The 11,622-nt window shown below is 35.8% G+C and overlaps 1 protein-coding gene across 2 annotated transcripts in view; it reads right to left on the minus strand.

Annotated features, from left to right (window-relative positions):
• The window catches only part of ZFPM2 (zinc finger protein, FOG family member 2), a 435,319-nt gene that overhangs the window by 197,783 nt on the left and 225,914 nt on the right, over positions 1–11,622 (minus strand). For both annotated transcript variants that reach the window (XM_004679663.1, XM_004679664.2), the window contains exon 4: positions 9,314–9,432. In XM_004679663.1, the coding sequence (XP_004679720.1) occupies positions 9,314–9,432 (119 nt within the window). The remainder of the gene's footprint in view (positions 1–9,313; positions 9,433–11,622) is intronic.

The raw sequence follows: 11,622 nt of genomic DNA on the forward strand, positions 1-11,622 counted from the left end.
GAGGCAAGCATTCACTGACCACTGAAGAACCCAGATTGTGCTCCATCCACTGCGAACCTCATACCTAAGCGCCTGCATTGCCACACGATTAGTCTGTTCAGATCCATGTTCAATTGACTTCCTTGGTTTACTTCTACATATTTGAATTGTGACATAAGTTTTTGGTTTCTTTCTTTCTTACTCATGTTCTACAGGATATCTTTATTTATGTGGGTCTCCAAACCAACTCCTTGATTCTTATAGTCCCTCTCCACCCACAAACAACCTCCTCTAATTCTAGCAACCAGACCAGAAGGCCACTTTCCAAGGTTATACTGTATTAAATGTCTTCCCTCATGTCGTCTTTGAGCACTTTCCTTGTCTACTCCATTTCCATTAATTCTCCACATAGCAGTGAGAGTATAAGAGAAGCCAGATCTTGGCCTCCCTAAGGGACAAATCCTCAACGTCCATCAATAATGAATTTCACCAATCTTTCCCAAGAGGAACAGGGTACAATTAAAAAGGTTATAAGTCCTTGCACTACTAGAACCTAAGGGCATCCGTGAGTGAAACTGGCTTAAGCCCAATTAGAGGAATCAGTGCATTTGTCTTCTCTTGGAACAACCCTGCTCTTACGTTTCCCATCAATTCAGTATAAATCTGACTGATCTTATCCAAGAAGTTAATAGAAAATTGCTCACAGTGGGTGACTGCCACCTCAGTTTCCAAGCAGAGACAGATGGAATTTCCCAGATGGTTTGTCACTGGAAAGTGTGATACTGGATGAGGTTTCACAGAAAGCATGGTGGAGCAGAACACCTTCTTGGCCTCCACCCATGTCAAAGTAAAGGATCAAAAGCTGATTCTGTTGTAAAAAAAAAATCATAATTGCCCCAACAGGCTCAACACTACTTCCTCTCTTACTGCTTCAAAAGGTTGTAAATCTGACACTAAAATCAGTCAATATTTATCAAGAAACCATTACGGGCATATCTACTTATTAGGTAAAAACTGAAGAAATAGACATAGTCATGTTGCCCCACTGAACCTTACCTTCAAACGAGATTAAGAAAAAACATAAATGTGTAAACAAACAAAGCAGGCCCAAGATGGTGTGAACTGTGGTGCTGAACCGCTAAATTGGGCTGAGGAAACAGGATCACAAAAGAAAAATGAGAAATTGGGTGTGAAGACGCAGGGTAAAAGTGGGGATCTTATAAAAAGAGAGGTGTGCCATTCACTAATACTGAGAAAGGTTAAAGTGAAGAATTTACATACTCTTTTATTGAGATGCCATGAATGCAATACATGTCATGACATAATATTACATTAGGTAGGTTCAACAATATAAAGATTCAATATTTTGAGTAGGTGGGAAAACGAATGTCACAGTAAATCTAGTTAACATCCATCATCACTCAGCTGCACTTTTTCCTGGAGATGAGAACTTGAAAGATCTACTCAATAATCATTCTTTAGAAGTTTTTTAATGGGCTCTTGTTATTAGCCAGACATTGCTCTAGGTAGAAAGCAGACAAAGATTAAGACAAGGGGTATCCAGTCTCAGAGACAAGAGACAAGTAAACAGACACTTGTCTCCAGTATATCTAGCACCATGCTGGAAATACTTGAGGAATAAAAAGTAAATTCTAGATTGGAGGCTGCAGAGATCTACTTTGAAACGGCCTTAACGTTGAGTCTTTCTGTAACAATTGGAGTCAGTGTGATGAAGAGGGGGCAGGGTAAGCATAGCACTTTCCAGGATGATAAAATAACAAGATGAGATGCACAGGGAAGGGAGAAGAGTTTACTCAGAGCAGCACTTCAGGTGGTCGGGATTGCCTGAAGTCCATATTGAGAGTGGAAAAGGGCAAAGAAAGTGGAAAAGAGGTAAGGCAAGTGACAGGAAGGTCATTTCAGGCTTCAAGGTTCAGGTTTTCTTATTCCCTGTAGGATAAGTGGCTAGCTTAATTTTTTCAATGTACTGTGATTTGGGTAAAGAACAGAGGAGACAAAAAGGAAGGTAGAAAGAATATGAAAAAATTATACAAATTAATGCAGAGTTTTTAACTAAAGCAGAATAGTAGAAACAGAGAGAAGAGAGCAGATATTAAGAAAGTCGAAGTGATTATAACACTTAGCTTCAGGAAGTGACAACACAAGATTTTTGGAAGATATTTGTGAGAGGAAGGAAAAGTAATTACAGGGAAAAGAGAAAAGGTGTATGTGTCTGCATGAGCCCACATGTGTGTCTAAGTGAGTGCGTAAATGGATATTTGAGATGTGAGAGGGGAGGCAGAAGTAGAGGAAGGAGATAGAGTAACTCAGAGAATGAAATTCTTGCTGAGGCAGAAAAGGAGACGCAGAGACTTAAGATGAAAGGTGACTTAAAGTTAGATGTCAGGCAGAAGAATAAGATAATCTGTAGAATCAGTAATAAAATCTCCTTGTCTATTTAGTTGGAGGAAATCAGTGGGAAAGGCTTGCAAAAACAGTTAAAATGTGCTATTAGAGAAAGGGTAAAAAGCCAAGGTTAGAGATTTTTAATTTAAATGTCATTTGTAAATTAAGCTGAAGCTTTGCATGTGGATAAGCTCCCTGAGGCTCTGGGAACAGAGGGAAAAGAGAAGAAAGACCAGGGTGTTTTGGGAAACACACACAGTTAAATTCAAAAGAGCCAAGACCCAGAAAGATATGAGAAGTAGAAAAGTATGGTAGTAATGAGACCAGATTAAAATGAGTATTAAGAAGGGGGACATCACTGACAATGTCAACGTCAATGAAAGGAATTTTAAGACCCAGTGAAAAGTCATGTGTCAGCAAAATTACAAATTCTATCACTGAGGTGGTGAAGATGGATGTATATGGGTGGTATCAGCAAGAATGCTTGTGATAAGGAGATTAGATATTTATTTTAAAGAGCATTTCTAGAATATCTATTATGTGCCCAATTCAGAAATCCAAAACGGAAAAATAAAAAAAATGTTTAATAATTTATGACCTCTCAAAGCTCAACAATATTTGGATATTACCAATTCACTTCATTTCTGTACCTTAGACTATAGAAATGTCTTTCAATGGCTGTATTAATATGGACATTCCACAGCAGCTTATCCTGAGACTGAGTCCAGTAAAACTACTTGGGGAGGAGATCTCAGAAAATTTCAGTAGAGGCACAGAGAAGCAGTTAAGATAAGCAAACCCATGAAGGCTGTATCATAAAGCAAACTGGAGCTCAATTTCCTAGGCAGATTCCAATACACAGGGTAGAAGAGTTCTCACCTCTGCAGGAGAGGAAGGGAAGAGGGGGTTGTATCATTGGTCAAGCATTACTTCTGAAAGAGTAATTCGCCAGCGTTTCCATCTTGCTTGGCTCATAGCAAGTTTGCATGATGCTGGATAAAGTCTTCAAGTAGAAAGTTACAGATGTAACTAGCAGCTTTCGATTATACCGTTCAATGTTGCAGACAGATGGGTTGGGGTATACATACATGCTTCAGGGAGTGTCCGATATACAACCTGAAGACTGACAATGAACAGGATCAAATATTGGTAATATAAGAGGTAGAAATGGAAAAGGAAAGACCTAATAATTCCAGTGTTTCCTTATGATAGAGTGTAGGAACCTCATTCTTTTTTCAACCACTATTCTATGAAGATAATTAACTTAAAAATTTTTAAGGTGCAATTTCACCTTATTTCCTACTAGGTCCATAAAATGTTTTCTATAGTGCCCTTCAGAATTTTATTTTGGGGGAGGGGGTCCTCCCTGGTGGTGCAACGGGTTAAAGCACAGCACTATGAAGCTATTGCAGCCACTGCAGCACAAGTTTGATCCTCAGATGGGAAGTGATGCACGTAACATGGCCAATCTCTTCTGACCCGCTCTTCTCCCCTCAGCAGTGTATTTCAGTACATTTGCTGTTCTACTCCTCATTCTGTCTCTGGTGACTTCACTCCTTCCCTGCATCTTTGGCCTGCAATCCAATTTTGTATGCATAAATAAATAAATATTTTAACTTTTTTTTTGGGGGGGCACCCTGGTGACCAAGTTTCAGTGAGACCGCCTCTATGGCCTGAGTTCCGTTCCTAGCCTGGGAGCTAATCCACATATAGCAAGCAGACCTCTCCTGCCTTGCCTTGTGCTCCTCTCAGCAGTATATTTCAGTAAATCCGCCTGTTCCTCTCTCCACTTTATCTCTAGTGAATCCGCTGGCATCTCTGGCCTACACCCCATTTTATGCAAAAATAGTTATAATAATTTTAAATTAGTATTGTATTTTTTACTTGTAAAATTTCAGTGTCACAAGAGTCTCATGGGAAAACCAAATAATGGCCTATCCTGATTAAACATGATCAATAAAATAATATTATTAAATTTCATTTGTTGAATTTAATAGGTTGTGGTAAGTTTACTATTACATATTAAGTCAACTTATACTTTCATTTATGTTCTATTTAATTAAGTATTCAAATTGCATGATTCCAGCAGATAGCTGAACAGAATACTTAGCTACTGACAACTGATATATATTCAAAATCATGAGAGGGCAAATATGACTTTCTTCCTAGATATCTAATTTTCCAAATGTTTGGTTTGGTGTTTAGTAAGCACTTACCATGCACTAGCATAGTAAAGATTTAATAAAATGACCTCTGCTCTCCAGATAATATGGTGAATAAAATGCTCAACATAAAATTATAAAATAACTCCAAATATATAAATCATAATTTAAACTGATTTTTGAAATTCCTTTGTTGCCAGTAGTCCTTTGGTGTTCTCAGTGAATGAAATCACAAGACTTTCAAAAACAAGAACTTTGAGGCCCTCCCTCGTGGTGCTTTGAGTAAGGACGCAACACTGCAAGCTAGACCCAGCTGCTTCAGTGCAAGTTCGATCTTGCCCTGTAGGTGACCCACGTGATGGCAGGTGACAGACCTCTCCTGATCTGCCCGCTGCTACCCTCAAAAGTGTACTTCATTGATCTGCCTGTTCTTCCCACTTGTCTCTCGTGATTCTTCTAAGCACCCCTGCACCTCTGGCTTGTACCCCATTTCTGTATGCATAAGTAAATGACAAAAAAAGAACTTCGTGTCACCATAATGTTTAATATAAGTTATTCCTTGGCACAGAGGTGAAATATTGAAAAGAAGGCTAGAATCATTCCCTGACTAATAATCCCTTTGACTGTATGAAATGCAAAACAACAAAAAACCTTTCTGAAACTTAAAAGGTATGATTTTTTGTTTCTAAGTCTGTGATGATTAATTTAGTCTATAGTGTATCAACTGGGAGAAGATCAACATTTGAATTTGTGAACTTTGAGTGTTGCAGATTGCCCTCCATCATGTCGGTGGGCCACATACAATCAGTTGAAGGTCTGAACAGAACAAAAATTTTTGAAGCAAAAAGAAATTCTCTAACAGATTGCTTTGACTATTCATCTGTACCACTGGCTTTTCTGGGTCTGCAACCTGCCAGCAATCATTGCAGAATTTGGGCTTACCTCCATAATCATGTGAGCCAACTCTTTATGAGAGATGACAGACAGAAAGCAATGAGGGAGAGAGGTATGTGTGTGTGCACAAACCCTATTGGTTTTGCTCCTCTGGAGAACACTAATAGAATTCTTGGAAAATACTCAAGTTACATATGTAAAGTCCTGAAACACCAATGGCATACAGCTTATTTAAAATTTCAACTTGATAGATTTTGAGTGGTTTCATTTCTACGCATTACCAGTTGATAGTATTTGTTGAAAACTTGTATATACTACCTCATTTAGTCTTCACAGAATCTTTATAAGCTACATTGCTTTATTATCCCTATCCTAGTGATAAGATTTCTAAGGCAGTATTTGTAATGTGGATTCAGGAATCAAAATGAAGTGAATATAGGCTAGTCATATAACTTCCTAAAGAAGCAGTTTCCTCCTCTGTATCAAAGGAGATAAATATTATTTTTTTATACGCTTGTGTGAGAACTAAATGAGATGTAAAACATTGTGACCCACGTCTATACCAGGAAAGTATTAATTACAGGCAGCAGCTAGCTATTACTATCATTAAACCATTATAGCATGATGTATATAACAAGATAATGAGTTACGAGCAAATGATAATTTATGTATTTCTATGTATAGTGTGTTATAGCATTCTAAGAATATATTTTTGTTAAATCAATTTGTTTGGTGCTTCTCTATAGCCTATATTTCTTGAAATGTTCTATATACATCTAAATGCCTGGTCTGTAAAGACTTCCTGCAGAAGGTGGCATATTGCTAATGCACTTCAAGATGGGAACTTGAAAGATATAAAAAGGATTTGACATCTGGCATGGTGACTCAATTAATTACTGTGTTGGATTAATTAGAGAGCTGAATCTCCTGAGCCAACACCGTGAGTCTGAGAAGAGTAACATTACACTGGTTGGCGAATAAGCAATTTAAAAGAGGGTACTCATTCCAAATTTGATTCAAGGTTCAGTAAGGAAGGATTGGTAGGCTATATTTTTTATAATAAGCACAATTTATCTTCATGATATAAAATACATATTAAAGTGCTAACCAAATTAAAAAGAAGTAATAGAATTGCAGAAATATTTAACACCTAACTATTCAAACAGAATATGAATGATCATATTTACTAAATATTTCTACTTGATCTTTTTATAAACTTACAATTCAGGTAAAGAAATTCCCAACAATTTTATCATACTCAAAGGGTGACAGGTTTTTAAAAATTCAGATTCTGGAATCCAAAGTCCTGAACCTTTATTTTCTACCTACAAAATAAACTTAAAATAGAACCAAATCCCTAAGTTCTGAGGAATAAACGAGCTAATCCATTTTCAGTTCTCTAAATGTTTCTAGAAAAAATAAGTATGCAATATGTTAGCCAGTCAGTCATTCTACAATAGTAATATGACTAGCAGTAGTAGTAGTGATAGTATTTATGGTATGACATCAGAATTCTGTAAAAACACATGATTTCAAAAGAAAAATATTTTAAAGTATATGTTAGCAAGACAACTAAATTTTTAATAATAAACCTGGAAATGCTATAGTTTTAGGTAATAACATGAATTAGACTAAAGTTATAAGGTTAAAAAAATGACTAAGATTGTTTCCTGTCATGGAGTATTACTCAATATAGTTTTCAATACACTAAGGAATATGCAAATATACATCAAATAGTATATAAAAAACACCAAAATTTTCACATATAGGAGTTTAATTTTTTAAAAATATTAAATATAGCATAAAGTAAGCTTAGACTATTTTATGGCATAGGAGTACTAAAAACAAAATTAATCACTACCTTAAAAATTATAAATAAATTATTTCATTGAAAAATTAAACTTTAATAAGTTTATTTTCCATATATCACAATTTAGCATATGCTAATATATACATATATATGTATGTATATAAGTATAAGTGGTGTAAAGGTTTATTAGAAATACATTTATGGATATGTAATTTTGCTGGAGTAAAAGGGAAATTTTTCACCTTTTACAACAACAATTTGTGCCATTTTGTATTAGTACATTTTCTGAAGAACTATCAGAGAGAGAACTAGATGTTAGAATTTGGTATATAATTAAATATCTTATTTCCAAAAATATTTTTAAGTATTGCTAGAGAACCAATATAAGCCCCACAGATAATATTGGTTTAGAATAATATCTAATTCAAACTTTGATGTTTAGACAATCTTCCTTTTGATATTGTTTGAAAAATCATTATAGTTAATACTATTCTCACAAGGAATAAATAGAAGATTTTATTAACAAAACTCAATTAGCCAAAATCTTTATTGTTTGTGAGATCACACCTCAAACTCTTTTGAAGTAGGTATACTGGACAACAAAGATCTATATTCTCCAGATTATTAAATATCCAGCCTGGCCTATCAACTTTAAGTTTCGTTCTTAAATATGATGAAATGTCCTACTTCATCCTTTTATTCCATAAGCACATGGAATAAGAAAATAAGAAGCATACCCTTAGAATCTTGTATGCTGTTTAAAAGTTTAGTAACGCAACTATTACTTGTTTATTACAGTCATAATCTTCAGATGACACAATAATCTCTTCCACATCCAGATGGCATTAAATAAGCAGAGATCTAACACATATCAGTTTCTTTCCTGTAATAACTTTAAGAAGAAATTTCTCACAGTCATGAGACTCTTCTTATAAAAGTGGCATTTAGAGAAAGTACTTCAATTTTAAATATATAATTTTTGGATCTTCTAAGGAATGTAAAAACTTTTCTCGAGTTTTATCACTGATATTATCACATATAATAGGAGAGGTATTAATATCCTCATCCCTGGAGCTTGTGAATGTTAACATTACTTGGCAAAGAGGAATTAAGGAAGCAGATGGAATTAAACTTGCTGATCAGATGGCTTACAAATACAGATTATCTTAGACTACCCAGGTGAGCCCTATCACAGGAGTTCTTAAATGTGAAAGAAGGGGAGGCGCTGGAGTCATGAAATAGAGTTGAGAAAGTCTCAATCAGCCACTGTTGGCTTTAAAGATGGAGAAGGGCAATCAGCCAAGCCATGAGAAGCTAGAACAGTGAAGTAAATGGCGGCTTCCTTGGTGACTTCAGAAAAGAACTCAGCCCTGCAGATACCTTGATTTTAGCCCAGTGATATTCACTTCAGATTTTAGACTTCCGCGACTACAAAATAATAAAAATACGTTGTTGTAAGCCACAACGTTTGTGCTAATTTGCTAAAGCAGTACACTTGCATTTAACATATCCAATTAAGAAGTATAACTATATTCAAGCATCCCATCTTTCTATTATTTTCTAAAACATCTAATTAATATAGTCTTACCCAGAGGTAGACTTTCTGATCTCAGAAATTTTATAAAAAAGTTAACCAAAGAAATTTCAATGCTAATCATTCACACTTGCTCTTAAAGACATAAATAGTATCACCAAAGAATAACAAAGTTGTTTATTTCTCATTCTTCATGTAAACTTGTAATGTATGACAATTAATTTGTGTCATTCTAAACATAAAATCATTTGTATATATTATTAAATGTGAACAGTAGTAGTCTGGTGAAGCAGATAAAGCAACAACCTTATAATTCACCTTACTAACAACCATTTAGTATGATTAACCTGTTTCCTTCTGAATTCTAGGTATATTGCTGTTAGAGACAAACCACTTGGAAAATATCCAAGTTTTGTGGCCCATAAAAGAGAAAAAAAATGTTATTTTTTTAGTGATTTCACTGGGAAGAAAGATAATTTCTGAGCTCTAACAAAATATTGAGTCAGCCACCTCAGAACATCCACATACCAGAGAATTATTATTCAGGTCCATCTTCCCAGAGAATGGTCCCCAGGTTGTTCCCACTGGAAGCTGCTGACGACTCTGAATTTTTCGTTCCCCATCTTTCTGAAACACTTCCAGCTCTCCTGCAGACAAGGAAAACAAGAGGGGTTTAGGCTTTCACTTCTACCTTAACAACAGCCACCTGTTTTTGTACAACTGCTTTACAACACAATATTCTCAGGATTCGTAGGAAGAGAATTAATTATGCTTGTCTGAAAACAACTGATTTTATTATGTTGAGAGTAAAATAAAGCTTATTCCTATAGTTGTAGCGATATTCAGTTAAATTTCTTTCTTGCACTTTCTTGCAGACATCATCTACTGAAGTCAATTTTATTTATTCAGTCTTTAAAACCCCAAATGATAATATTTCCTCAAAAAGCAAAGGCTCAAAGCCGAAATAGATAGAAATTGAACATTAGGACAATGACTTAGCATTCAAATTCTCATATCTGAACACCAATATAACTTAAAAATTACAATGAAAGATATATAACCTAGGCAGTAACACCACACAGCTATTCAAGACCTCATGAGCAATAACTGGGGAGTTTACAACAGTTCTTTATTTCCTGAAATTACTACTAGCGTCAAGGGAGAAAATATCTACATGTACAAAAAGTAACGATGCATATTTTTCCAAATAAAAAATGTTTGGACAAAAATCTTCAGTTGTTGCTGTTTAGCACATTAGGTAAGAAATTCCATGTCTCCAAAAGGCTTTGGACAAAAATCACCTAAGCTCGTTTAGGATGATCTTCCTTTCATTTCTCCCAGTTAATTTGGATGCATTAAGGGAAACAGGAAGTGAAACAGATTTATAAGCAAGTTTAATTTTTGATGCATTAAGAGCTATAAACTTAGGGCAGATCATAAAGTGATTCCCAAATATCGTGAAGTTTTTTGAGGTGTCTCTGACTATATTGTAGGGGGAATGGATTAATCTGGCTTTTGTGCCGCTGGCCTCTGAGGCTATCACCTATTGCTGCGTGGATGTTAATAGAAAGGGCGCTGGGGAGCGTGGGCTTGGGGCACGCATGCCTGATTACAGACACCTGGAACATGGGTGGAGCATGCGTAAGTGGGCACACCTGAGCCCAGAGACCAGCATCACTAAGATCTAGTGGCTCTGGGAGGAAGGTACTACAACAGATCCAGAGACAACACGCGAGAGAGAACGCGGGAGAATGAACCAAAGAGGCCCGCCCTGGTGGCGCAACAGGTTAGGACGCAGCACTGCAAGCTAGCCGCAGCCGCCTCATTGTGAGTTTGATGCCCGGCCCAGGAGGGACCCACATGGCACAGCAGACCTCTCCCGTCTAGCCAGGTGCCCCCCTCAGCAGTGTACTTCGTCAGTCTGCCTATTCAGCTGCCCATTCTCTCTGATGAACCCTCTCACTGACCCTGCACCTCTGGCTTGTGCCCCAGTTCTGTATACATAAATAAATGAAACTTTACCAAAAAAATAAATAAATAAATAAATAAAAAATAAAAAAAAGCGTAAGATTCGCTGGGGGGCTTGCCAGATTCCTGTCCCACACATTCCTGCCCATCTGCGCCTGGTGCCCCACTACAATTATGTATTACAGATTTGTACAGACCAACAATACATTTTTAAGCTCTCAAAGATCCCCGGAACAGAGACTGCAGCAAGCAAGTCATTTACACTCACTTAATACTTTGATTTCGTTAAGAAGAAACAGGAAGCATATAGGGGGAATTCCTCAAATATTTGTTTAAAAAAACTAAATCAACTGATTAATAAAAAATAAATCAATACATGACTGTCAGTCTAAACATTGGGATTAAAAGAATAAAAATCTCAATCCAGAACGGGAGCTCGCTTCTAATTAAATCTATGATAGTATTAACATACCTTGTCATACCAAAATGTTTCTGTTTTATAAGTTTAATCTCAATAATGTAAGTTATTCGTTTTTACTGGTATTTCTTTTCAGTAGACTCAGAGACATGAAAATGGGAAGGATAGAATGAGAAATACACATGTATATCGACATAGAATAGCTGAGAAAAATCAGAAGTAGAATAGAATCTACTCAGTAATTACATTTTCTAATGGATAACACGTTTATTCTGGTAAGTAATATGTTGTGAATATTTCACCTATTGGTCTTTGTTTTATTTCAACTTAATAGGTTTCCTTAAACATACATATTTAACCTTGGTATATACTGGATTATATAAACATATAAACACACATATAAATATATTTATAGCTTATATAAATAAATGTATATTCATATATTTCAATA

The sequence above is a fragment of the Condylura cristata genome, unplaced genomic scaffold, assembly GCF_000260355.1.
Source record: "Condylura cristata isolate star-nosed mole 26May11 unplaced genomic scaffold, ConCri1.0 scaffold00009, whole genome shotgun sequence".
In the NCBI taxonomy this organism is placed as follows: Eukaryota; Metazoa; Chordata; class Mammalia; order Eulipotyphla; family Talpidae; genus Condylura; species Condylura cristata.